Consider the following 26467-nt stretch of genomic DNA (forward strand, 5'->3'; position numbering starts at 1 on the left):
GTCAACATGCAGAAATACGCCAACACGTTGGCACCGGCCTCGAAGTTGGGCTCGGCATAACTGTGGTGATACAGCGGCGGACAAAAATTTAGCTATAGTATGCTACAAGACTTTTAGTGGTCACATCTCCGGTGTGGTCTAGTGGCTAGGATTTCTCGCTCTCACATGATCATTCGATTGGTCTAGCATGGCCCGAGGAGGCCGGGGTTCAATTCCCCGCACCGGAAGATTTTTTGCCCGGGCTGTAGGAGGTATCCTTGGCGTCCGAGGACATCTTTTGCTAGCATTCTGTCTTCTGTTTACAGATGGGATGTCTACTCGATAAGGCGCGCTAACGCTTTTGCGCGCGACACTGATGCTTCTAGTCCTTTTCGCTTAATGAAGTTATGATCCACGATTCACAAACGCTGTGATGATTTTGCTCGTTGATGGATACGTTCGTAATAGCTGCAAAGAGTCCGAGCATACGGATCATGATGGCTCTCGAAGGGGAATCCATTATTTCTTCTAGAAAAATGTTGGTTTTATGGTGTTAAAGCATGGGCAGAGACAATGACAACGCTCTACATCAGCTTTAGGCACATACCTGGTTACATCTTATGTTTCCCTGTATCCTTCCACTCCTTCCCTCCTGTATAATAGTTTCCTTCAACCTGCTTCACGCCCTCGCCACCATGGAACCAACCCACCCGATCCTTAGTGAACTGCTCAATCCTGGGCTTCAGCTTCGTGTCATGAAGGTTAAAGTCGTCGACGGTCCCGATCCTCAGGACTGAATTGGTGGGAAAGCCAGAGCTACGACGATACATCAGGGTCCCACAGACAGAGCAGAAGGAGTTCTCCATGGTACTGCCAGTGGCAATGGTCTGGCTTTGAGCGAATTTCGTGAGTTTGTCTTCGCCGCTGAGATGCTTCAGGCTGCTGTTCTTGATGATGAAGTTTGAGGCGAACATCGACGCAGTGATGGTGCGGCAGTCCTTCGACAATAGTCAGTGTTGATCAATCGTTGTCCTTTCAGATCTAAGTCATACTGTGCAATTGCAAATGAACGTATCTACGAGATCTACCCCTTCGACGGGCTGGTCGGGGTCAGCTGGGTTCAATTAAGGCATAAGGAAGTATGCGTACGAATTCAAGTTTGACAGCACCGCAGAAGCATGATGCAGTTGCCCGTTCTGGTGCCATGGTAGTCAAGCGGGCGTTGTAGAGGATTCTTCGAGTGGGCAGTCAGTAGAAGATGGACAAAATCATTGTGTTTATCCGCAGAGCTGGTAATGAGGCAGTGTTTTCTGAAGGACAGATGCAGAAGAGATGTATGTATCGCCCTACCATCCTGAACCTACGAACATGAGGAAAGGCTGAATCTCAGCACCTCGGCCTAGAATCCTGCATGCTCGAGACGAGTTCACAGACACGCCGGACCATGCTGCTCTGCTATATTGTCTTCCATCTCTGATTCGACTACGAGGGAATGACTTCTTATCACGTGTGAGTCGACCATTTTGAGCGCTTGGTGTGACAATTGTAGAAGAAAAGATCACGGCCACGAACTCGCTACTGGCGCCTGGCCTGTGCGCTGTGCATTCATGTTGTCGAAGCATCTCCTCTTGACAATCGTCCACATCACACTCCTATCAACATGGTCGGTCAGCAGGACTTACGCAATACATGCGAGCACATCCAGAGACTTACCGGCAGGAATCCCTCCACAAGCCGCGATGACACGCTGTATATCAACCTCCGGCAACAAAATCGCCAGATCCCCACTCATGTACAGCCTGAGGTGAAGACGCTTTCTTTATGCATAATCGTGCCATAAGATCTTCGACGGGCGGAAGAATTAGCCACGAGAAGGGAATATATACAGCTGTGTCGCGGTGGCCATGCTTTGGACTATAAACCCTCCATCGACCGCGCCAGGATCTATTCTCTGTAGGCACCTCCGCATGTCGTCTTGATCGCGGAAGTGGAGAACCCTGTAAGCTCCACGACCTCATGTAGGTACATACATGAACCCGTTTCCTATCGAAGAGTCTCAAGCTGCTCAGCCTCAAGCCGTGCATTGTCCCATTCCCAGCATGAAATTCACCGCGCTCTTCGCAATAGCCCTACAGGCACTTGGCGTCCTCGCGCAACAATGGCCGTTACATGACGATGGCTACAATCAGGTCGTTCAGTGGGACCACTACTCACTCAAGGTCAATGGCGAACGCTTGTTCTTCTGGAGTGGCGAGTTTCATTACTGGCGGATACCTGTGCCCGAGCTATGGCGAGACATCATGGAGAAGATCAAGGCTGGTAAGCAGAACCACAATTCGGAGCTGATTGGACCATATGACTCACATCTATGTCTAGCTGGCTTCAATGCCTTCTCAATCTATGTACACTGGGGCTTCCACAGCTCTGCTCCCGGGCAACTGGACTTCGAAACCGGTGCGCACAACTTCTCCCGCATCTTCGACTTAGCGGAGGAGCTCGGTCTCTACATGCTCGTCCGACCTGGCCCATATATCAATGCCGAAACCACTGCGGGAGGCTTTCCAGGCTGGCTCTTGACAGGCGAATATGGAGCGTCGTTGCGCGACAATGGCACAAAGTACACCGAAGCCTGGACGCCATACTGGGATGCGGTGTCAAGGATGGTCGCCGAGCATTCCGTGACGAACGGTGGACCTGTCTTGTTGCAGCAGATCGAGAACGAATATGGCGAGCAATGGGCTAATGTAGCTAGGCGCACACCTAATGAGACTGCGATTGCATACATGGAGCTTCTCGAGAAGGCAACCAGAGACGCCGGAGTTGATATACCGTTTCTCAATAACAATCCAAACCTCGGCAGCAAGTCCTGGTCCTTCGACTATGATATCAACAAAGTTGGTGGTGACACTGATCTGTACGGCCTCGACAACTATCCAAGCTGCTGGAGCTGCAACCTCGCAGAATGCACAAGCGTCAACGGCTTCCCGCCAGACTTTACGACTTTTGACTACTACACCAATTTCCAGCAAACAGCTCCGACGCAGCCCTCGATACTTGCCGAATTCCAGGGTGGCAGCTATAACCCATGGAACGGACCACAAGGTGGCTGCCTAAACACCACGGGCGTCGACTGGGTGAACGTGTTCTACAGGAACAACATCGGCAACAAAGTAGCCGGACAAAATATCTACATGCTTTTCGGCGGCACGAATTGGGGTGGTCTTCCGATCCCAATCGTGGGTACAAGCTACGATTACAGTGCACCAATCTCGGAAAGCAGACTGCTGACAGACAAGTACTCCGAGACGAAGCTGCTGAGCTACTTCGTCCGATCGGCCAAGGATTTGACTATGGTCGAACGTGCAGGTAATGGTACGACAAACTATACTGGAAATGCGAATGTCTTCGTTCAGGCCTTGCAGAATGTTGATACTGGTGCGCACTTCTATGTCGCCAAGCATACCAACACGACCCTCACCTCGTACGAGACCTTCAAGCTCAGCATGAACACTTCAGTCGGTCAGCTCCAAGTGCCGAGATATGCCGCGGACATCGCGCTCAATGGTCGCGCAGCCAAGATCCTGGTCGCAGATTTCGGCTTTGGAAATGAGAAGCTGATCTACTCCACCGCCGAGGTGCTTACGGTCTCGCTCCAGGCTAGGCCCATGATCGTGCTCTGGGTCCCTACAGGAGAGTCCGGCGAGTTCTACCTCAAAGGCGCGAGGAAAGGGAGTATATTTCGCTGCGATGGGTGTACGAACGTGGCTTTTCATCAAGCTAGCGAGGGCCTGATTGTCAGCTTCACGCAGAACGCTGGCATGACGGTCTTGCAATTCGATAACGGTGTCATGGCTGTTCTGCTTGATCGCTCCGTGGCGTATACGATGTGGCAACCCACGCTCTCGGCCAATCCTTTGGTGCCATTGAATGAGACGATTCTCGTGCGTGGTCCGCATCTTGTCCGCTCGGCAGAAGTCGTGGACGGAACGATCTGTTTGACTGGAGATTACAGTGCGGACGAAGCGACTGAGCTTGAAGTCTTCGCCTCACAAGTTTCTGGCTCAGGTTGGCAGCAGGGAGGCTCTTGGCCACAAGATGGCTCATGGGACCATGGTCCGCAGAACGCAACGACAGTGACGTGGAACGGTAAATCCATACCCATGCGTCCCACCCGCTACGGCTCTCTGATCGGCTCACTCACACCACCCAACACCACTATCGCCTCCCTCCAATCCTCCATACCAGCCCTAAAATCCTGGCTCTCCGCCGACGGCCTACCAGAGCGCCTACAATCCTACAACGACTCCGGCCCAGCCTGGGTCGCCGCGGAGAACACCACCACCCTGAACGCCTGGAAACCCGCCACCCTCCCCGTCCTCTACGCAGACGACTACGGCTTCCACACCCAGAACATCCTCTGGCGGGGTCGCTTCACCGGTCAAGAAGCTACAGGCGTCTTCCTGAACATCATCGGCGGCACATCCTCAGGCTGGTCCGCATGGCTCAATGGAATCTTCCTCGGCTCAAGTCTAGGTAATGTCACGCTGAGCGAGACGAACGCCACACTTTCTTTCCCAACCAACAGCAGCGTAAGCGGCGAGAACGTCCTCTTCATCATCCAAGACCACATGGGTCATGACGAAACGACGGGCGTTCTCAACCCGAGAGGCATCCTGAACGCTACACTCCTCTCTCCCCACAACAACGCCGCGGCAGCACCAACCTTCACTTCCTGGCGCGTAGCCGGCAACGCCGGCGGCGAACACCCACTCGACCCCTTACGAGGACCGTACAACGAAGGCGGTCTCCACGCCGAACGCCTGGGCTGGCACCTCCCCGGCTTCAGCCCCATCACCAACAGCAGCAGCAGCAGCACAACCTGGACCCCTTCCCTACCGCCCACCACAGCCCTCACCTCCCCAGGAGCTCGCTTCTACCTCACCACCTTGCCCCTGAACATACCCTCCGACATAGATGCCAGTCTAGCCTTCATCCTCACCGCCGTCCCCACCGCAAAAGCCACGGTCCGAGTCCAGCTTTATGTGAATGGGTATATGTTCGGCAAATTCCTGCCCTACCTAGGAAATCAGATCGAGTTCCCTGTTTTCCCGGGGATACTAGATTATCATGGTGATAATGTCATCGGGTTGAGTGTCTGGGCGCAAGGCGGAGAGGATGGGGGAGGCGGAGGAGGAGGGGGGGTAGATGTTGCCGTGAAGGTTTTGGGCGTTGTGGGCAATTCGTTGGAGCCGGGCACGGGAACGGAATATTTGAGGCCCGGGTGGACGGCGGAGAGACTACAGTACGCATGATTCATTCGGCACGAGAGGGATGTCTACGCAAATGGAATCGACGATGCGCAGGCGGGAAAGGTCAGCAGTGACAGGAGCCTGCTTGGATCATGTCTCGCATGGTAGATATATGCATCTTGCTAGCATCCAGCAGGAGGCCGACCTAAGTTGTCCACCAGCACACCTCAAAACGCCGACAAAGCCTGCTCTTACACAAGCCTGCCGTCCATGACTACCTTAACACTCCACCACAACAGCTCTACTCATCCTCACCACCCCCACCCCCACCTCCACTCCCCCCCTTACCCGACTTCGCCCCCACAATATCATCCACCCTCAAAAGCAAACAAGCACTCTCCACCGCCGTCTTCACACTCTGCAACTTAATCGCCTGCGGCTCCAATACCCCCAGCTCCCTCATATCCACCACCTTCCCTTGCTCCCCATCGATCCCCCAACTACAAACCCCCTTCATGTTTTCCGCATGCTTCGCCCGCAAAGACGTCAACAACCGGATCGGACTGGCTCCCGCATTCTGAATAAGCGTGCGCGGGATCACCTCCATGCTCTCCGCTATAGCGCGATAAGGCCACTGCGCCACCCCCTCCACCGCTTTGGCCTTCTGAGCCAGCCGGACGGAAACGGCCATTTCGGTCGCTCCTCCGCCGGGGGAGAGATAGGGGTGGAAAATGACGTTACGGGCTACACTCATCGCATCCAGCAGATTCCGGTCGATCTCGTTCAGGATATCTTTACTCGGCCCGCGAAGCAAGATGGTACATGCTTTGGGCTCCTTGCACTCGGTCAAGAAGGTGAAGTATTCATCCCCGATCTTCTCGATTTCGAATAAGCCACATTGGGTGCCTACATCGCGTTCCGTCAAATCGAAAACGGAGTTGACGATTGTGGCGCCTGTGGCGCGGGCCACACGGTTATTGTCGGTTTTGCGCACGCGGCGGAGGGCGGTGATGTCGTGTTTCATCAGGAAGTGCTGGGCTAGATCCGACACGCCCTTTTCCGTGATGATGAGGTCCGGTTTCACGGCTATGAGGGCGTCGCACATGGCTTTCACTTGCTCTTCTTCGATCTGCAGGATGCGGTTCCAGTCTTCTTCTTTCGTGATTTCGATGTTGGTGGCGGATTCACCCTTTTTGTATTCGAGCGTGCAGTCCAACAATACTATCCTCGGATTCTCGATCCGACGTCGCATCTTGGGGTGGGTGATGTCTTTGTTGAGCATGACGCCAGAGAGCACGCGACTGTCTTCGATTTCGCCACCAGGGACTTTTTCCACGCGGGCGTAGCGTTTGATGTCAACTTCTTTCTTGCCGCCGCCGGCGTCGTGGGAGACGGTGCGGACGGCGGTGAGGGCGAGATCGCACATGAGGTCGCTGTAGCGGGAGGTGAATTTTGTGCCGATGGAGGTGGAGATGAGGTCGCGCATGACGGCGGTGTCGTTGACGTCGACGGGTATGCTGGTGTCTTGTATGATCTCTAGAGCATCTGCCAGCGCTCGCTTGAAGGCGGAGATGATGACGACCGGGTGGATGTTGCGCTCCAGCTGTGGGAGAGACATGGCCAGGATTTCTCCGGCGAGGATGATGACAGTCGTCGTCCCATCCCCCACCTCCTCATCTTGTGTTCGTGCCAGCTCGATCATGCTCTTGGCTGCGGGGTGGGCGACTTCAATCTCTCTTAAGATGGCGTGGCCGTCGTTGGTCAGGACGATGCCGCCCATGGGGTCGAGGAGCATCTTCAGCATGGCTTTGGGCCCGAGACATGATCGGATGATGTCGGCGACGGTCTTGGCGGCGGTGATGTTGGAGAGTTGTGCTTGCCGGCCAGTCTTGCGTTCGCCCGCCTGTGTGTTGACTACCATTACCGGTGCCTGCATGTTGGCGGTGGTGTGTGTGTGTGCGCTCGCGGCGCTGGTGCAGTGGAGTGAGTCCTTATTACTGTCCAGTATGCGATGTAGCTGATTCCGGGCGCGGTACTGTAATTGTGCGGGTGTGTTGTTCTGCTCGTCGTGCCTGTTCCTCAATATTATGTCTACCCTGTGCCTGTCTCTTCAACCCACAAAGCTTCAATCAATCAAAAAGTCGCGTCGGTCATCGCGTGAGCTTTTGCCCGCACGGCCTGCCTGAGGCCACACACACCACGGAATTTCGGCGCCCTCTTCCTGTCGTGTCTTCTGCTTCGAGACACTCACAGCACATGCCAAACACGACCCGCATCTCACCTACGCCACCACCACTATCGCCCTGCGTGGCCACCGCACACCTGCATACTGCATACCAATCCCACTATCTACTATACAGCTACACAGCAAGTCACATGTCAGCATCCCAAAGTACCTGGCATCCCTGGACCCCTCCGAATCCGAATCGAGTCTGGAGCCTGTCTCACTCCGGTTAAGCTTCCCGCTCCTGCCTCCCAAAATGGCACTCCACGAGGTCCCCGCGTGCTCAGTGCGCAGAGTATGGCGTCCAAAGCCAACCGATTTCTTAGATTGCTCCCACAGCTCGCTGCTGCAACCAAACATTGATCTCCCGTCTCGCCTCTGCATGGGCCTGGGCGGCGAGTGTCGCCTCTGTGCTGGCTATCTATAGTGGTATGGATATAGGTAGGTGGCTTATCACTCTTCCTATCGACTTCCTTCTGATCCCGTCTCTTCGCGCGCACTGCTTGCTATACCATTCTGTCTACCCCTCTGCGCTGCCATTGTCTATTACCACACTCGCTATGCACAATCTCCTACGCGCCTCCGCGCTCCTCGCGCTGGCCGCACCCCTCCTCGTCTCCGCCGCCCCATCCCTCACAGACGTCCTCGCCAACCACCCAAACCTCACCCAGCTCAACCAGCTCCTTACAACAAACATGCCGGACTTCCTCAAGAACCTCCAAAACACCCCCGAGCCTTTCACCTTCATCGCGCCCAACGACCACGCTTTCATTCGGGTTCCGTATACAGATGTCTTAGGTCAAGCGTTCAACAATAAGGATTACGAGGGCGACATCACGAATATTCTGAATTATCATGTCCTGCCTGGTGCCCATCCGACGTCGAGTATGAATAAGAATGGCAGTTTTCAGTTCTTATCTACTTCGCTTGGGAATCAGAATTGGTCGGCTGTGACCGGTGGGCAGAAGATAGGTGCTGTGTTGCAGGGGAACAACCCACCACAGCTGGTCTTCACCAGTGGGCTGAGCACCAGGAGTTCAGTCGTGGATCAAGACGTTGAGTTCGACGGAGGGTGAGTTATCGCCATCAGCCCGAGCCAGAAGACACACTGTCAAGAACACACACCGAAGATCCATTTTACTGACGCAAAAACCAGCATCATCCAAATCATCGACGCCTTCGCCATCCCCCCCATGCCCTTCGTCTACACCGCCGACCAATACAACCTAGCCTTCACCGCCCAATCCATCCTCTCCTTCCTCGGCGCCGTGTACTCGCAACCCTCGAACCTCTCCCTCGCGACCACCCTAAACACCACCAACGACCTGACCATCTTCGCCCCCGCCAACATCGCCATGGAACTCGTCTCGGGAACCCTCGAAACCCTATCCCCCGCCACCCTCAACCAAATCCTCAGCTACCACATCCTCCCCAACGGACCCGTGTACTCGGCGGATTTCATCAATAATACCCAACTCCCAACTTTACTCGGAGGCAATTCTTCCGTCTCCCTAACCTTCACCTTCAACTCCTACTTCGTCAACTCCGCCCGGGTCATCGCCTCGGATATCCTAATCAAAAACGGAGTCCTGCATATTCTGGACAATGTCCTCGCCCCCAACAGCACAGCGGTCAATATCAACCCGATGACATATACTCAGCAACCCGCCCTCCCGACCACTTTCTCCGGCTCCCAGAGCTTCAACAGTTCCGCCGCGCCATTTACCACTTTCGTGCCTAACTTTTACATTTCAGCCAGTCCGAGCTCGGATACTGGAGCGGCGGCGACGGGGAGTGGAGGGGCGGGGGGGTTTGGCGGGTTTGGGACGGGGACGGGGAGTTCGAGTTCTGCGGTGGCGTCGGCGACGAAGAAGGGGAAGAGTGCGGCGGGGGGGAGTGTGCGGCATGTTGCGGGGGAGTCGAGGTGGTTGGGCATAGGATTGGGGATGGTGGCGGGGGTTGCGTTGGGGGGGTGTTTGGTTCTCTGATTTGACGGGATGTTTCTTTGGGTTTCAGGGATGGGATGGACGGGTCTGGGGTCCGGGGGATGTCATGAGTGAGGACTGGGCGCGGAGAGTCGAGCGAGATTTCTGCTGCGGTCTTTTGCGCAGGCGCTATGGGGGGTTTTTGGGCGGAAATTTCACCCTTTTGCTGGAGGGCAGACGTGCCTGTCCATATAGAGTACGATACAAGTACTATGACTTTTCCGAGAACTGTGTAAGTGCTGACGTTGGTTTCGATCTGCTCTGGTCGGCTGCGTTGGCGGTCGGACGGAAATCTTCGTCAATCTACTCGACCGGATTTTTTCTGAAGACCATTATAGGTTCCGTGTTCGCAGAGGAAGGGCTGTTTAGTCTCGGCAGCATGGATGGAAGGTCGTCCATGACCTCACGAAAGATCCGCTGCACGCATCCTCGTCTCTATTCCACATGTCCGTCATAAGCGCAAGATTTCGCTGACTTGGTCCGGGAATTTCCTGGACGAGAGCAAGATGGTTCATGCACTTTTATGGTTTCGTGGCCCCAGAGTTTCTGCAGCCCCTTTGTTTGCCGAAAGCTTCGTGCCGAACGCCTTTGAAGTCTATTCGCACTTTGGCTTCACTTGGCTTTCGTGCTTCTTTCCCATCGATTTACGTGGATGTGGTGCTTGTTGCGGACTTGGCACCTTGAGATATCACGGACGATGGGACCACAGAACGACTGCGTTGTCTGCGGGAGCTGATGGGAGTTAATCCGGTCAATTGCACGACAGACACCACATCAGACCACCAGTTTCCGTTGATTGACCTGACCTGATTTGGGCATAGGAGGATTATTATGCCTATCTTCTCATACTTTGGACAGACTTTAGCCCAGCTGCAACGCCAGCTGATTGCGCATCCTGCTCTCGGTGCCTGGCGCTGACGATCATCCTCGTGCTGAGGCCACGCTCGCATATCGTTGTATCACAGGGCAGCAGATATCATCGCGCAGTCACACTGTGTAGCTGCTCCGCGCAAAATCCTGCGTGGCTGGCGTACGCTTTCGCTTACCGCTCCAAATCATTGGCCGTGGCCCATACGAGATTGGAGATTTGGCGACAAGACTGGCCGTTCCTCGTCGTATGTTCAAGCTCGAAGCTTCGCTGCGGGCAGTTGTGGTATGAGCCTAACCACCGATACCAACGAGATGAGGGCTGACGCAAGCCTTGACTATGAGGGAAAGTATGTTTGTTCCCTTCGAGGATCGCAATGGCTATGTACATGCTTATCGCGGCCAAAGCTTGGGTGGGATCGCCCAGGGTTAGCACTGCATAAGTATAGCATATTCCTAGTCTTGTTATTACGAGCCCAATAATCTCGTGTTTGCATCCTCTCCCTATTCGCTATCGGTGCTATCCAGAAGCATAACAAGAAGAAATCTCACTGAGCCTATCAACATTCAACACGATCACGTCCTTTACAGCAAGATGCCACACTCCGAGCACAGCGACAGCGAGAGCTCCGACACTCCCATGGACGCTATCCTCCCCACCACATCAGAAACGATCTATTTCGTCACAGGTGCAAACCGTGGTCTCGGCCTAGGCTTCTCACGTGTCTTGCTCTCACGACCGAACACTTGCCTCATAGCCGCCGTCCGGGATCCAAGCAAAGCCTACGATCTCTGGAACCTCCCAAAAGCAGAGAATAGCCGACTCATCATCGTCAAGATCGACGGCAACATCGACTCGGACCCCCAAACAGCAGTCGACACCCTACGACAAAGCTACGACATCAACCACCTGGACGTCGTGATAGCGAATGCCGGAATAGAACAATGGTTCGGTCCCACAACCAACATCCCACTCAGCGAACTACGCACCCACTTCGAAGTCAACGCCCTCTCCCCCCTAGCACTCTTCCAAGCAACCTACCATCTCCTCTTTGCCTCCCCCACCAAATCCCCAAAATTCGTCCCGATCTCCTCACGCCTAGGCTCCATGACCGAACTCGCGAAAGTTCAGAATCCGGCCGCTGCATACGGCGCGAGTAAAGCTATGCTGCATTACCTCACCTGCCGGATGCATTACGAGAACGAGGCGTCGGGTCTCGTTGCTTTTCCTATGAGTCCCGGGTTCGTGCAGACGGATCTGGGGAATGCGGGGGCGAGGAAGGCGGGGATGAAGAAGGCGGTGTTTACTGTTGAGCAGAGTGTTGAGGGGATGATGAAGACAGTGAGTCCTTTTTTTACCCTTACCAGGATGGTGCGAAAGCGTGTTGAGAGGTGGTGCTGACTCATTTGCCGCATAGATCGATAATGCTACCCGGGAGAAGCATGGCGGCACATTCCAGTCCTGGGATGGGACGACCTTTGAGTGGTAGTGATTGACGAGAGGATATGTTCGGGCTTTCGATGATCGGAGACTGCTCTTAGCTGCGACTAGGCTTCGTAGAGAGGAGATAGAGGCGCGGTCTGGTTGGTCTGCCTGCTTATCACTTGTCTCGTTTCGAGTCCATCAGTGCTCGTGTCGCCTTCACTGCTACGCCAGTGACGTCGGACTACGCCGAGAACATGGCGGGTCCATTAGCGTCATGTCTGAGACCAATCAAGGGATTCTGTAAAGTTGCAAACGAAGCAACTTGGTTATCACGAGATATTGTATCGAAAGCACGCTGAAACGCTACATATGTGTGTATCCCTCATGTCTCTCTCCTCGTCATCTTCAGTATCTTGGTCCATCGCATTGCTTCGTCTGCCATCCGCGTACTGCTCAGTGTCTCTAGTTCCTCATTCCTTGTACTCGGCTGCTCAGAACTCTACTTCGACCGCCTGATCACAAACACACCAACCTCGATTCCTCTGGTGGGTGCTTCATCTTCAGGATAAGGCTTGTTCACAACTCCATCAAGCAGCTGCTGAATCAGCTCCGCCGGCGTCGCGGGCCGCTCGATATGCTCATTACTACTCTTCTTCTGCGCCTCATTCGCATACCTCGTCACAATCTCCCTGACTCTAGGCTTCTCCTGCTTCGTCCACCAATCTCGTGCCCACACTTCTCTGCTCAGCTGGACCTCTTTCTTTGCAGAATACTCGAGCGTGAACTCGGCTTGGCGGCCATGGAGACGGTGCAGGCCTGTACTCCGGGTGGTCAGGATTGCGCAGAGGCGTGCTATTGAGCGCTCAAGATCTTTGTGTTCCAACAGCCGATCGACGGCGGACATGTTACCCAAGATCTTGCCCATGTCTGATGACAAGCCATGGCTGACGCAGATGGAGCGAAGTAGTGGTGCCCACAATGGGTCGAGGTAGTCGGTCATGAATGTGTGCGCTCCTGTCCTCGTCGGATATATGAAAATTAGACAGCCGTTGTTCGGTGAGAGCTCGACAAGTCGATCAACAAGTATTGATGGGCCATGCGTGTCGAACATATGTATGAATTCGTTGTGGCTCGTCGGCGGGATGTAACGCTCGACGACGGCGACATTAATGGACGAAGGTGGCACGATCGGTCTTGGAGATCTAGGTAGTGATGAGAGATCGCCTTGATAGTCTGTGATCGGGACAGCGCTGTCGAAGACCTTTTGTGTAAAGTAATCGTCGCCACCAATAGGAGGTCCCGGGGTGGAGGGCGGTGATGTAGGTAGGTCTGCTAAGTTGAACCGTCCTGGTATCGCATGGAAGACGTTGATCCACTCGGTAGATGAGCCAGGGGTAGAGTCGTGTATATGCTCAAGTATGGAGGAGAATGCGTGGCCTGTTGCGGACGGGCTGGGAAGAGCATGCGAAAGCACACGCATGGGATTACTCGGAACTGGTGCCGTTCTTAGACTTTCAACTATTGACAGTCAGCTTCGCCAGTTGTGAGTAGTATCATAATCACATACGCAGCGTCTGCAATGCTCCTGCTAGCCATGACTCAGGTTGATCACGCAGAAAGGGAGTCGGGAACATTCCCTGTTGAGAGGCGCCTCCCTCGGCTTGACCTCCGCCTCCTGACCCTAAGGACATTGTGTTACCGGGATCAGTGGCAGGCGACTCCATAGGCTTATTCGTAACAGCGGCTATGGACGACCAGTCCATCTCCCCGAGTTCTGCCGGTGGTGTTAGTGTAGATATGAAGTGCTGTACTTGATTCTGTACGGCGGGTCCGCCAATAAGGTCAGATCCCGACTTTACTTCTTTCGTGTGCGCAAAGGACTCCATTCCGAATGGTCCGCATAGTGGAGAGGTATTGACACTCGGCAGAGCCAGTGGCTGCTCTACAGCGCCATTGGAGGAGAAGTGTTGGCCAAAACGATCAGGGTGTGGGGCAGCAATACCTAGAGCTTCGAAGGAAGGGAGGCGAAATCCAGGACCAGGTTTGGATTGTTGGTGCTGTGGTGCGGTCGTGTGTACGGGCGCAAGAGCACCACCAACAATAGTGTCCATGTCAGTATAATATGAAGGGTCGGAGGGCGGTGTCTTCAAGGGAGCAGCAGCAGTCGCTGCACTGGGTTCGGCTGGAAGAATATTCGCACCATCAGACAGTAGACTTTGTGGTGTCCAGAGGTTCTTTGTGTCGGCGAGTGCTCCGGCGAGCGTAGGTGTCTCGAGAGAAGCCGTGATGCTAGCTGGTGATGGGAAGGCGTCAGCTATGTGCAGGTCGCCCTGCACATGTGAGATAGGTCCATCAGGCGAGTTGTCTGCCTGATCGGCAGGACCCATCTAAGGGTTCGAGGCAGCTGCAAGGTGCCGGCCACGTTGTACACCGAGGCAAGCGGCAGGCTTGCGAATGGATAGATACTGATGCGTGATATCTGCTGCTTGGGCACAAACGAGAGCTTGCTTGTGGGAGCTTGAAAGCTGTGGTCTGTGCTAGAACGAAGGTAGGGTACTCAAGTCTCTAAGATGGCGCAATGGGTGGCCATTAGCAGCACCTGAAGCGGTAAAAAGCGAGAGTGAGCGGCGCAGCGGCAGATTGGCAGTCGGTGGAAGTCGGTGGGAACTTGAGACAAAGGCCTGCAGGCGTGTGAATCTGCAGTGCACAGATGGATCCTGCTGGCGGATAGGGTCGGACGAGGCCCAGAACACGACAAGGCCAAATGTTTAATGGGGCGACGCTGAAACGGGTTTAGAGTTTTTCCTGCAAGGTGAGCGACGGCAGAGTTCGCTTCTGCACCTTTCCGCCTGTCAATAATATAGCCATACCACCGGGACCGCCACAATATTTTAGACGTTTGGGAATACGTCAATTATATGCGAATGTAATGTCACTTCCGCTGTCAAGACTGATGAGATGAATCCATCTTGTTACGCAACACTAGTCACCTCGTTACTCAAGACCCAGGCTGCCGGTCAGCAGTTAAGACGATGAGCAAGCAATGCAAAACAGACTCGCATTGCTCGCATTCATGTCAGTGCGGCATTTTGCGTCTGACACACATCTATTCCGCGGGATTAAAGCAGTCCGTGATGGGCAAGAAGATTTGTCCAGAGCCTCCAATCAGGTTCGTCCGTACATTCCGAATACGTGAACAACGAGCTGTGGACGACTTGAGGAGAGCAGTTCTAGCCGTTCGCAAGTGGAGCCAACCTCCGAAAATAATTGCACTAGACGGCAGACCTTCGTACGCTTTGCTCTCGTTTCGGCCGGAGGTTCCACTGTATTATTGCATGCATAACGCTTGCTTACATATTTTGCAAGGGAGCTTATTCATGTGCTCCGTGCACGTGCTCTGTACTATCTAGCCCTGCCTGCAGACAAAGAAGGCGCCAATGGCATCGCTTCTAACCGGCGTCCTACGCCCACTTGCCCAGGAGAGCCATGATACCAGCGCCAAGTAGAACACAGCAGACCATGAAAGTCAGCCGACGATCGTCGTGCGTACGATCAGGATTGAATAGGAAGTCTCTCGCCAGCAGCTCCACCAGGCCGGTATATAACAAGATTCCAGCCGAGGTCGCGTCCAACACGCCAGAGACGATGTTGGCTGTGAAGCTGCCAGCATTGTACGTTGTACGCACACCCAGAGCCACTGCGATGGCGATAGGTGTAGTCAACCCATAGACGGCACAAAGCCACCATGGCATCCAGCTGAGTCGTCTCGGGAACGGGATGGCTGATAGACGAGCGCCGATACCAAGGCCTTCGAAAGACTGGTGGAAGACGATGACCTAGAATTACAGCATTAGCATACCGCGCCGAGCCGATTTTGCTACGAGGCACACTTACAGGGTACAGGACGGAGAACTCTGCTCCAGCAGTGCCAAGCGTCAAGCCAATGATCACGCTGTGAAAGATCACGCCAAACTCCAGGATCAAGAATGCCGCAATTTGTTGTTGAAAAGCCGTAGTGACCGCCCTTTCTTTCTCGCTGTCAATACTTCCCACCTCGGTGCTCCCATTACCCATCTCAAGCTCCTTTGATTCCGTGGACTGGGCATTCGCTGGCGAGAGCGCAGGGTAGTCCTGCTCGCCGGAGTGAAGATGCTGATGGCTGTGATGTGGCGCTGCAGCCAGATGTGACGGCCTATGAGACATCGAGTATCGTAGTGCGGCGGCGTCGATGGAGCCATGGCGCTGCATGCCAGCAGCAGCATCTGTCTGTTCCGCCGAGAGACCGTGCGCAAGTCCGTACTTTTCCTCCACATACCGTTCGGCGGCGAAATCCATGAGGAAGACGACCATGCAGGATGTCAAGGCGATTGCAGGAGGCCACGAGTACTCTGCCCAGCCACCAGTCATGCCTACGCAGGTATTTGGCCCTATCTCGGCGTATGCTGGGTCGAGGAGACTGTAAGTCATTAGCGCTGGCTCGCACCATGGCGATGGTCTCGAACGACTTACTGTATGAATGCAGTCGCCACGATGACACCTGCGCCGAAGTATCGAGCGAACAGATAGATGTATAGTGGAATCCGAACTTTCTTTATCCTCGTCGCCATCACCGGGAAGAAGCTGTGGACGGCATGCGGTCAGCATACCAAATTGACTATGTCTACGATGAGGCATGCGGTGCCGTGGTACGTTCGAATGCTTACTGCGGGTGGTATTAGTATGAAAAGCTCGAATGCATTTCTTGACAGCTTTCGCTTACCGTGACTGCTGACGATACCGCAAGGATGACGAAAAGCGCAGATACCCGTGCTCCCAGTTGGCCACTGTACTCGTTTTGGGAGGCCTCAAGGTAACAAACGACTGCAGCAGGATTCGCTGTACTGAGATCGGCGTTCAGAGGGTTGAAAGCACTAGCATCTTGCCCTGCGCTTGTGCTCGAAGCCATCTTGAAACGATTGCGGTCACAAGATGCGAATATCACTCTGTGGAACAGAGTGCCAGAGTTTCGGTCACGAAAGCGTGCTACCAACGTGAGTGTAACGTGTGCAGGAAAGGCTTGATCATCGTGGCGTGAAAGTTTCGTATTCGTAGTCTTGACCATCAAGGTCACCACCAAAGTACCATCAAGGTGATGGCGCATGCAGTTTGGAAAAGTCAATTCCGAAGTCATGATAGACAGCTTTTCCCTGATGAGTGTGCTGGCTGCATTTGTGCCGTTGCGTGTGCACCTTGCTGAAGGCGCGGCCTGGATGGTAGTACGTTCTTGCTTTCTATGACGGTCTATATACTGCCCATATGACCACATGCCAGCGCCGCGCTAAAAGTTAAGATATCCCATCCCCATGGCCCAATAGAGTGACAATCACCGCCATCGCTCTTTACTTGATCGAGCCGTAGTCAAGACCAGAACCCAAGGTATTGCGCCTAATACCAGCCCAATGAAAGCCAGAACACTGCTCGCCCAACCCATAGCCAAATGCTCGTACAGCGGTCGAGCAAACATGACAAAGGCGAAGCTCAGCAGGTACCTCAATATCATGCTGGCCGCTATTGCACTTTCACCATCCGTATTCCCATATGTCTCCTTCAGATACAAGTTGGAGGACACGAAGATCATGAGTGTTGAAAGGGCGACACCTGCCATGCCAATGCATGGTACTATGCAGTGTAGGTGAGACTTCATGCTCCAGCCAAACAAGAACAAGGAAGCACTCTGAAGTACTGTAGCTGGAAGTGCTGGCCAAAGCCTCCATGAAGCTGGCGCGAGCGGCACTTTGAGGGATGCTACCGCATCCCGCGGTATTGACTGTGAGGTCAGAGGCTCGTCCAGCGCAGCGGCGGCAGCAGCATGGTGCAAGCTTCTTGAACTCTCCAATGCCATCTGATATGATCTGCCCAGAGCGTCTTGTGAGGTCGTCATGTCTGGCATGGCATCGACAAGGGCTTTCGCGAGCTTCACCCTATCAAAGCGCAGCTCGTAGCTCTCCAGTGCAGCGCACAGGTCGGTGAAAGCCAGGTTCTTGCAAAGCAAAAGCATTATCCGTTCGGGAAGGATGTGCTTCGTGTAATTGTCTGGCACGCTGTTGAGGTACTGAGAAGCTGCGATGGCGAGGCACGTGTTCTTCTCCATGTCCATTGCCAGCGACAATTGTGATCTGCTTGATGCATCCATGTCGGACCGGATTACATGAACATTACCCATGAACCTCGGAGAGAATGAACCGGCTGGCGAGCTGGGCTCTGACCATTTGGGCATCGCAGGTACTTGTGGCTGCGGCCGAGAGAAGTTGCTGGTGCCGCTCTTTCTGGTCTTGGTGCTCGTAATAGTAGCATGGCTGGCTCTCTGAGTTCTGCGACGCAACTTTTCGGCTTCCGCTGCCCTCTGAGCTTGCCACGTCTCTGCTCGTGGATTGTACGCCAGGGCGTTGCATAACAGCAAAGCTCCAGCTCCGATGATCAAGCCCGAGATCATGCTCACGAAGACTAAACCTTGTGATCCGAGATTGAGGGCGTATACTGCTGAGAAGTCTCTGGGCCATGCAATAAAGCTCGCGTAGATAACGGCCAATCCGTAAGACGAGGACAAGCTCACGAAAAGCGCTTTGGGTCTCGTCACGAGCATCTTGATAGGGCCGATGAGCGCGGTGTACAACGGTCTGTTCCTGACACCATGTCTCCTCAGCCGGATGATTGCCTTTGAAGTCTCCGCGGTGAATATGATCGGTAATACGCATGCTGCCAGAGCACACACAGCAACAAACTGAGTCCATCTGAAATGGCCGTAGCTCGTCACATAACCACTGACCACTGCACCCACCACGGCGCCCAGTAACGGCATCAGGTCCACGAGTAGAGCCGCTAGGAACCTACTCTCTGTCCGCCACAAGTCAATCACAGTGGCAGAGCTCTGGTTTAGGGCTGCTCCACCGCACAACCCAGACAACAAGTGGCATACTGTAATTCCAGGTAGATTTCTGCCGAAGCCGGACCCGACGGCCAGAGCGGCACAGAAAAGAACGCCAGCTAGATATGTCATTTTGCGTCCTGCAAGCGTAGCAAGAGCGCCTCCCAGCAAAGGTCCAGATGCCATGCCAAGCAAAAAGAGTGATAGTGGCAATGTCGAGATGACTTGCGAGCCATGGTATTTGGATTGCAAAGCCTCTAAAGACAAGGCTGCAGTCGAAGATGCGAAAGCGACCGCAAAGGCGACGCCTGCTGCCACTGAAGCCTGATACCACTTCCTCCTCTTCCGCCAATTTCTAGGATTGCACGAATCACGCTCCCAGCGCGGCGCTCCATCTCTGTCATGGCCTGACTTTTTCAGCTGCACTCGACTGTTTCGTACGTCTATTGTCGAGGTGACTGAGATCTGCGAGACAGGTCGAATGTTCCGCTCTATTTGCCGGTTTTGTGTTGGCAGGGGGTCCGTGTTGTTGCCGCACGCGATCAGCTCTGTGTAAGATTGTCGCATCAATGACCGACGCCGCCATGCTTCTTGATCGTGCTCGGCTGGAATTGGAGGTACTGGCGGCGTCAATGGGTCTTTCTCGATGTCTCGTGCCATTTATGTGACTGGTCCTTCGTCCGTCCGATGTTCGAGCTGCAAATACAAGACCAACCAGGACGTGGGGTCGTCTGGTTTGCACCTCCCTCAAAGCTGTGGACTCTGACCAGGGGTAGCATCTGCTGGAGGTCGGAGGTGCTGGTGCATGCTGACAGTAAGAAGGATGAAAGATAAAGATTCACGCAGCAGACAGTACGAGACCAGTCTCACACACACACATCAGCAGGCACAACGCCAGTGACTGAGCAATAATCAACTTCGGCATCGCCAAAGCTGAACCATGTCCTGGTAGATCCGAAGCCTTTGGGCAGACTGACTTTGCTAGACGAACGCCTGGGTTCCGGGATGGAAGAAGGATGCTGCCAGCTTTACCACATCCAAGCAAACGGGCGCATGCTACGAGAGCAGATGGGGGCTGTTTCTTGGTGGAGGATCGACACTGACGGGCCCGAGAGCCTGGAGTTCACACCCGACTTGCGCAGGGACGCCTAGGCTGCCATGCGCACCAATGGTACAAAGACTTGTCAGCCATATTTGCAGAAACGGGTTCGTGTAGAAGTCTAAAGTTCAGCTTAGCAAAGCTATTTTGGTGCAGGAGAGGTGAAGTCAAATGACTAGCGCCATGCTCGGAGATTTCGGCATGCCGGCCGGAATTCTGCAACATCTTGATGCGAAATGGTACCAACGTTTCCAAAGCCACGGCTTCCCAGACCTACGTAATGAGCTGAGGCTGGATGTAGATGCTTGTGAACGAGGCGTTTTCGGTCAAGTTATCATAATGTGGGATGCATCCCGGCTTGCTTTGACGAGATCGTCCCCCCCAATGACCAAGTAGCGACCAAAGCGATTTATATGTACAGCCAGCAGTATACACCTCCCCTCGGCTTTCGAGACTGTGTCTCTATAGCTCACTCGCATTAACTGCCTGCACAATCATACCACTGGCGGCGCCACCGCCGTTGCAAATGGCTGCACAGCCATATTCGCCCGGCTTCAGCTGATGTAAAAGTGTGACCAAGATCCGCGAGCCTGAGCTTCCAAGAGCATGACCAAGTGCGATTGCACCGCCACGAGGATTCACGTTATCGACACCGAGACCGAGTATCTAGACGGGAACGTTAGCAACTGGCCTCGACACATGTTGTCAGCAATCCAGCGCCACCGACCTTTGCATTTGCTTTGATCACCGCGGCAAAAGCTTCATTGAATTCCCAGATCTTAATATCTTCCTTCTTCAATCCAGCCTTCTCTAGCACGATCGGGACAACTTTCGCCGGCGCAACAGGAAAGTCGATGGGATCTAACGCCGCATCTGCGTATGCCACAATCTTCGCGAGTATCCTTTTGCCTTGACCATATTTCTTAACTGTTTCCAGGTCTGCGAGAACAAGCGCAGAGGCACCGTCGTTGAACGACGAGCTGTTGGCTGCTGTGACTGTACCACTGCCGGACCGGTCAAAGGCTGGCTTCAAGGTCGGTACTTTGTCGAGCTTCAGCTTATTGTATTGCTCGTCTTCCTCGATGACAGTCTCGCCCTTCTTACTCTTGACCGTGACTGGAACCACCTCGTCCTTGAAAAGACCTTGCTTCCACGCTTCTTGTGCCCGCTTATAACTGAGAATGGCGAACTCGTCTTGCTCTTCACGACTTATGTTGTGGTCCTTTGCCGTCTTCTCGGCACAATTACCCATGTGAACATTGTTATACACATCCCACAACCCATCCTTGATCAACCCATCGTCAACCTTCATGTCGCCAAATGGCGCTTGCTGTGATGCTCGGGCAAGATAGTATGGCACTCTCGTCATGTTTTCCATGCCACCAGCTATCACTGCACTCTCATGACCAAGCTCTATCTGCTGTGCGGCGATTGCTACACTCTTCAAACCGCTGGCACAGACCTTGTTGATCGTGGTCGCTTCTACACTCGAGCTCAGTCCGGCGAATATGGCCGCCTGTCTTGCGGGTGCTTGACCAACAGCTGCTTGCATGACATTGCCCATATACACACTGGTGATCTGCTCTTTCGGAACCCCAGACCGGACTATCGCTTCCTTGATAGCTGTCGCGCCCAGCTGCGTAGCCGGAACAGTGGTAAACGAGCCATTGAACGCAGCCACAGGTGTACGGACAGCAGAGACGATGTATGCAGACGCGATCTCTTTCCGTCGCCGAGGCGTGGTCGCGAAGTGCCGTTGAATATTGGCTAGTCGTTTTTGTGGTTGCGAGGACATCGTCGACCGACAAGCGAGGCAGACAGGACGAAAAGCTGGAAGAGACATGGCAGGAACGGAAGAATGACCGCAGGTAACGATCTACAACGAGGTGGTGTCAAGGTCACATTGAAAGTGCCTATAGCTTCTGACTTTCTGGTGTCGTCCTGTTTGGAGTGCCGGAGAGTGTGGAGGAGCAGCCGATTTCAGCCGAGGCCGAGGCATGCACATGAAAGTAACCCGCGCCTTTCCGAGCATTCACTTACAAAGCATCACAATCGCTATGTTGGCTCGTGATCAGACGTGACTACATGACGATCAAGTCATACAGGACTGACAGCTAGATCGGAGTACGTCTGTCCATGTTGGTTGTAAAGACGAGCATAAATATCTGTATACTTCGTACACATTTCAGTTCCACCAGAAGCTCACAGAAAAGCTCGTGGTCAAGCTTTCCACATAGTGCCACCAGCCCAAAGGTACGTACAGACTGTCTCCAGGACCCAACACGCCCTCAAAATAGTCGGCGTCTGCGAACAACGGAAACGTCTCTCTGAACAGCTTGAGCTTGCTAGCATCAGTTTCTGGCTTTCTTCGACTAAGAAAGTTAACATCAATGCTGGATGTGTTCTCCATACTGATGCCTGACTCGTCCACGCTCCTGGGATATAGACGCCTGGTCTCACTAGGTGAGTAGAGACGCACATACTTGTAGCCGACGACCTGACAGAATATGTTGTGATATGGGTCTGTGTGCAGAGGAGTCTTTGTGCCTTTGGGCCCCAACCAAGCATGCATTAACGGCTCGTCGACCAGCGCGATAGTCGAGAGTCCGGTCGTCTTGAGAGCATCACAATCGGCTTTCGGTGGATCAGTATAGCAATAATCCGGCACCGAAACGTCTGCCCTTAGCGTGGGTATCTGCTGAAAGAGGTCGTATTGTGCCAGATAGCCAATCGCTTCAGGGCGCTCAGGAAGTAGGTGCTGGAGCACGAAGTCTTTCATTGTCATAGTCCGCTGAGTCCAGCCTTCAGACGTATAGCTCTCACCAATCTCGACTGGCACGATTCTGCGTCCATCTAAGGTATTAGAAAGTAGATAGTTAGGGTCTTGCCATCTGTGACAGGCGGGCCAGTGATCAAAGGCATCTGCGATGATCAAAGGTGTGCGCTCCTTCTGCATCCAGGATTCGAACGACCCCAGAGATAGAGCTTTGCCGGCGAGCGAGATGGGCTTTTTGAGAGCAAGCTGATGTGGTAAGCGCACATCAAATTGCTTTGGCATGTCGTTCTTGCCAGGATCATCACAGATTGAATCAAGACACTGGAAAATGGCATCGAAGGTAGTTTTGCGGCGGGGAGCTCCAGTCAACATAATTGCTTGATCAAGCACCGCAACCAGAGCTTGCAACCAATCATCTTGACCAACGTTGCGAAAGGCAAGGCTTGAGACTCTGCATGCTTGACGCTTCCCTTCTCCTGTGGCGGAGAGCCCGTCAGCTCGACGACGAAGAAGAGCAGCAGCTTTCTGCAAGCTCGCGTCTTCGTACAGTCTGCGCCAGTGCGAAGGTACATCCCGGAAGTGGAAGGACTCTATGGCTTGTCGTGACACTGTAAGCACGTGGTCTGGGTCTTTCGACACCTGCTGCAGCAGATATAGACCGCAGATCAGGATTGTATCGTCCGAGACCGAAGCATTGAGATCGTCCTCGATTCGACCTAACTAGTCTTGCTGTCAGCCTTGGGCCTTTTTCATCGCTCAGTGACGAGATTAGATAGTGCTCACAATCCTCCCTATTCTGTCGGTTAGATCCTCTCCATTGCTCAAGCTAGAGCCCCAATTTGTGATGGCTGGTGGCGTTGTGCTTGCAGCACGTTTTCTGCTCGCCGCTGTCATGTCACTTCCATCGGGCATAATCTGTGTAGAAGGGCAATGCACTGCTGTAAGACTGAATTATGTTGCGGCATACTGTGGTAGAAGAGTGGTAGTCCAGAAAAGAGATCAAACTTGTTCGATCCAAGCAGCAGAGCCTGGTCAGGAAATTGCAGAATATTCCTACAGTCATGAGCAGCTAGCGATGTCAAGCTTTTCCTTAATACGACCTATCCTTTGCCTGGCCATCATTGTCCTGTTTCCTTGGAGGGTTTGAGGTTCGATGAACTGGCAAGCAATCCGCCCGACTGCATCCCATGCCGTCGTCATACTCGCTCGCAGTGGCGGGCCGCAAGGCTGCAATGCCGCCGAGGCACCCACAAACAATGAGCTGAGCTGATATGCACCTCTGACCACTCCATACCGCATGATATAACAGACCACGAACTTCATCGTCCTCCACTCCGCTCGATCATGACATTGCGATAACCAATCTACCAGAACCCATCATCTCACGGCAACAGAGCTAATCCCAAGAACCACCATGCGCGATCCATTCCCCATCCCACCACCAGAACTGCTGGTCCGCGTTGTCAAGCCTTTCGCAGACGCGCTATCTCTCTCAACCCTACCACTACACGCTCACGAAGTTCTCTTCGCTCTAGGCTTGTACACCTTCACGTGTACGGTGGTCTCACCCTGGCTCTCGAACAGCTTTTACCCGCAGCGATACAAGGCTCTTGACCGCCGAACTAAAGTCAGCTGGGATGTCCATGTCGTCTCGTTCGTACAGTCCTGCATCATCTGCAGTCTATCACTGTACATCATCCTATTCGACGAGGACAGGCACACGTGGAGAGGTGCTAATGCCTGGGAAAAGCGGGTATGGGGATACAGTGGTGCGACTGGGCTGTGCCAGAGCTTCGCGCTTGGGTATTTCTTGTGGGATCTTACTATCTGTGCTTGGAGAGTGGACATCTTTGGTTGGGGAATGCTCGCGCATGCTATAAGTGCTGTATCAGTGTTTGCGCTCGGCTACGTATGTCTTGGCATGCTCACTCGTAGTATTCAAGCTAACCTCTTGCCTAGCGACCCTTCTGCTACTTCTGGGCTCCGGTATTCTTGCTCTACGAGTTGAGCTCGCCCTTCCTGAACATCCACTGGTTTTGCGACAAAGTCGGCCTCACAGGATCAACCATTCAAGCAGTGAATGGCGCCGTGTTGACATTTTCCTTCTTTGGCTGTCGCATCGTCTGGGGCATATACAACTCATTCAACACCTTCCATGATATCTACAGCGCCTACACAGCCGGCCACGCGAATGCGCCACTGCTCACAAGCGACTCAAACATGCGGACCAGTGTAAGTGGAGATATGGGTATCTACTATGACAATGGCAGGCAGGAGAGGGCTTTCATGGGAGAGCAATACTTGCCACTTTGGCTGCCTGCTATCTACCTGGCTTCGAATCTTGTCCTCAATGCCCTAAACATCTGGTGGTTCTACAAGATGGTCGCGACTATCCGGAAGCGCTTCGATCCGCCTTTCGGCACCAAAGGCGTGGGACCTGATATTCTTTACTATGAGCCTGGGTCTAGAGTAAGGACCATGACCGATAGCGTGAAGGATACTGTACAGGCTGCGAAGGAGAAGGTGGGACTGTCCGTAGGTGCTGCGGCTGCTGATCCGGATGAGATTGACGTTCAGCGTGGCGTGTACGCGGACGGAACAAGGAGTGTAGAGGTCACTGGAACCACAACGAGAGGAAGTGTGAGAAGTCGAAGGAAAGCTTGATGGCATGATGACCGGCATCGTAGAGCATGACTAGATTGCGGAAACGTCCTGGGGTGAGGATGGTATCGACAGCAGAGTCCTGTTTTTGGCTTGGCTTCTGACTGCTTGCACTTAGCGATGCGCTCGATGATACACATGGCGATCTTTGCGACGAGGTATGTGATGTAGGGTTTGCGATACATGGACTAATGCAATGTGGAATGAACTTCGTATGCCACAAGTGCGTTTCTTGTCCGAAGCAGCTTATTGCACCTGGCAGTCTCGGACTCGTCGAGGCCGCCAGCTCTCACCGAATCTACTTCAACATGATTGGACCCCCATAACAACCAACCACCACTCCGCAGCACTGTATCACGACTAGCTGCCGCATAGAACCATCGGGCAGCTCTTCAGCCATCCAGGCCCAACGCCTGCCTTCGGCTTGGCGCGCTTGCGTCAAAATAAGGCTCTTCGGCTAGCGATGTCACCCTCGTACCATGTCGTGGCTCGCGACCTTCGTAGTCCCAGCTACTGTATGATGCGAAAGGCATGGTCAGTGATGCGATCTTACGACTCCCAAGCGCGCACTGCAAACAACTTACGCATTATGGATCGTGATTCTATTGTCCCACCTGAAGAAGTTTCTCGTCAGCTTTGGGACATTTTGAGGGAACCATCCAACTTACAGGGCAGAGGTCCGTGGGGTCCACTTGAATCGGACCTGGATGTCGATATTGCCTTCATGTACGGAGAAAAGGTAATTCAAGATCACGTCACTTCCTGCCTGGTCGAGACCGACAATGCGCTTGGTGAAGCTTCGGTTTACCCACAAGGCTTTCCACCCTGTGGCTGGGTGAATTCGTACCAAGCTGTGCTCTCGCTCAATATGCTTCGGCCCAGCCTCGGGATCGTTTCTGTCGAGGTATAGCCTGTTCGAATTCCAAGCTATGACCGTGTCTCGTGTATTTGCTGGCGAAGTGGTCTTACCATCTCGAGAAGCCATGCGTACGGAGTACAAGGAACGCATATCTCGCAAAGCTGCGGCACGAACCCTGCACTCTCTCAAAGGCTATGGCGAGGAGCTTGCGTATGTCAGGGAGCTCATGGCTATGGTCAACACACCAGCTCTTTCACCAGCCAGGCATATGACCAGTCACAGCGTCAAGCTCCTTGAGTCGTACGAGCGGCGACGAGCTTATATGCAGACCTTGTTGGGAAGAAATGATCAGAGGCTGCTTGAGTAGTATATAGAGTGTAGATAGCTAGATATTCACTGTACGTCTCAGGTTGAATAAATGGCTACTTTTGCGCGGCC

At 53.6% G+C, this 26467-nt stretch overlaps 13 protein-coding genes and 1 non-coding gene across 14 annotated transcripts; 5 read left to right on the top strand and 9 right to left on the bottom strand.

Moving 5' to 3' along the window:
* Window positions 1-127: 127 nt before the first annotated feature.
* Window positions 128-227, top strand: LTS14_007787. Its single transcript has one exon. It is a non-coding gene; the product is annotated as a tRNA-Glu (tRNA).
* A 363-nt stretch (window positions 228-590) lies between these two features.
* Window positions 591-1185, bottom strand: LTS14_007788 (uncharacterized protein; the record flags this gene model as incomplete). Its single annotated transcript, XM_064840477.1, has 3 exons — window positions 591-977; window positions 1032-1079; window positions 1129-1185. The coding sequence occupies 3 exons, from the start codon at window positions 1183-1185 to the stop codon at window positions 591-593; spliced, it is 492 nt and encodes a 163-aa protein (XP_064691927.1).
* Window positions 1186-2009: 824 nt separating this feature from the next.
* On the top strand, window positions 2010-5291 carry LTS14_007789 (uncharacterized protein; the record flags this gene model as incomplete). The annotated part of the gene is made up of 2 exons (XM_064840478.1): window positions 2010-2298; window positions 2356-5291. 2 exons carry the CDS (start codon window positions 2010-2012, stop codon window positions 5289-5291), a joined length of 3225 nt encoding a protein of 1074 aa, XP_064691928.1.
* Window positions 5292-5529: 238 nt separating this feature from the next.
* Window positions 5530-7164, bottom strand: CCT3 (T-complex protein 1 subunit gamma; the record flags this gene model as incomplete). The annotated part of the gene is made up of 1 exon (XM_064840479.1): window positions 5530-7164. One exon carries the CDS (start codon window positions 7162-7164, stop codon window positions 5530-5532), a length of 1635 nt encoding a protein of 544 aa, XP_064691929.1.
* An 848-nt stretch (window positions 7165-8012) lies between these two features.
* LTS14_007791 (uncharacterized protein) lies at window positions 8013-9440 on the top strand (the record flags this gene model as incomplete). The annotated part of the gene is made up of 2 exons (XM_064840480.1): window positions 8013-8524; window positions 8609-9440. 2 exons carry the CDS (start codon window positions 8013-8015, stop codon window positions 9438-9440), a joined length of 1344 nt encoding a protein of 447 aa, XP_064691930.1.
* A 1459-nt stretch (window positions 9441-10899) lies between these two features.
* Window positions 10900-11794, top strand: LTS14_007792 (uncharacterized protein; the record flags this gene model as incomplete). Its single annotated transcript, XM_064840481.1, has 2 exons — window positions 10900-11646; window positions 11723-11794. 2 exons carry the CDS (start codon window positions 10900-10902, stop codon window positions 11792-11794), a joined length of 819 nt encoding a protein of 272 aa, XP_064691931.1.
* Window positions 11795-12229: 435 nt separating this feature from the next.
* On the bottom strand, window positions 12230-14117 carry LTS14_007793 (uncharacterized protein; the record flags this gene model as incomplete). The annotated part of the gene is made up of 2 exons (XM_064840482.1): window positions 12230-13248; window positions 13298-14117. The coding sequence occupies 2 exons, from the start codon at window positions 14115-14117 to the stop codon at window positions 12230-12232; spliced, it is 1839 nt and encodes a 612-aa protein (XP_064691932.1).
* A 1074-nt stretch (window positions 14118-15191) lies between these two features.
* Window positions 15192-16337, bottom strand: LTS14_007794 (uncharacterized protein; the record flags this gene model as incomplete). Its single annotated transcript, XM_064840483.1, has 3 exons — window positions 15192-15566; window positions 15625-16186; window positions 16240-16337. 3 exons carry the CDS (start codon window positions 16335-16337, stop codon window positions 15192-15194), a joined length of 1035 nt encoding a protein of 344 aa, XP_064691933.1.
* A 92-nt stretch (window positions 16338-16429) lies between these two features.
* On the bottom strand, window positions 16430-16675 carry LTS14_007795 (uncharacterized protein; the record flags this gene model as incomplete). Its single annotated transcript, XM_064840484.1, has 2 exons — window positions 16430-16432; window positions 16490-16675. 2 exons carry the CDS (start codon window positions 16673-16675, stop codon window positions 16430-16432), a joined length of 189 nt encoding a protein of 62 aa, XP_064691934.1.
* A 417-nt stretch (window positions 16676-17092) lies between these two features.
* On the bottom strand, window positions 17093-19294 carry LTS14_007796 (uncharacterized protein; the record flags this gene model as incomplete). Its single annotated transcript, XM_064840485.1, has 1 exon — window positions 17093-19294. The coding sequence occupies one exon, from the start codon at window positions 19292-19294 to the stop codon at window positions 17093-17095; it is 2202 nt and encodes a 733-aa protein (XP_064691935.1).
* Window positions 19295-20195: 901 nt separating this feature from the next.
* Window positions 20196-21528, bottom strand: LTS14_007797 (uncharacterized protein; the record flags this gene model as incomplete). Its single annotated transcript, XM_064840486.1, has 2 exons — window positions 20196-20399; window positions 20461-21528. The coding sequence occupies 2 exons, from the start codon at window positions 21526-21528 to the stop codon at window positions 20196-20198; spliced, it is 1272 nt and encodes a 423-aa protein (XP_064691936.1).
* Window positions 21529-21918: 390 nt separating this feature from the next.
* On the bottom strand, window positions 21919-23421 carry LTS14_007798 (uncharacterized protein; the record flags this gene model as incomplete). Its single annotated transcript, XM_064840487.1, has 2 exons — window positions 21919-23229; window positions 23293-23421. The coding sequence occupies 2 exons, from the start codon at window positions 23419-23421 to the stop codon at window positions 21919-21921; spliced, it is 1440 nt and encodes a 479-aa protein (XP_064691937.1).
* A 502-nt stretch (window positions 23422-23923) lies between these two features.
* LTS14_007799 (uncharacterized protein) lies at window positions 23924-25173 on the top strand (the record flags this gene model as incomplete). Its single annotated transcript, XM_064840488.1, has 2 exons — window positions 23924-24418; window positions 24469-25173. The coding sequence occupies 2 exons, from the start codon at window positions 23924-23926 to the stop codon at window positions 25171-25173; spliced, it is 1200 nt and encodes a 399-aa protein (XP_064691938.1).
* Window positions 25174-25562: 389 nt separating this feature from the next.
* LTS14_007800 (uncharacterized protein) lies at window positions 25563-26155 on the bottom strand (the record flags this gene model as incomplete). The annotated part of the gene is made up of 3 exons (XM_064840489.1): window positions 25563-25683; window positions 25755-25784; window positions 25839-26155. The coding sequence occupies 3 exons, from the start codon at window positions 26153-26155 to the stop codon at window positions 25563-25565; spliced, it is 468 nt and encodes a 155-aa protein (XP_064691939.1).
* Between the last annotated feature and the right edge of the window lie 312 nt (window positions 26156-26467).

The sequence above is a fragment of the Recurvomyces mirabilis genome (assembly GCF_035927965.1).
Source record: "Recurvomyces mirabilis strain CCFEE 5264 chromosome Unknown scaffold_22, whole genome shotgun sequence".
In the NCBI taxonomy this organism is placed as follows: domain Eukaryota; kingdom Fungi; phylum Ascomycota; class Dothideomycetes; order Mycosphaerellales; family Teratosphaeriaceae; genus Recurvomyces; species Recurvomyces mirabilis.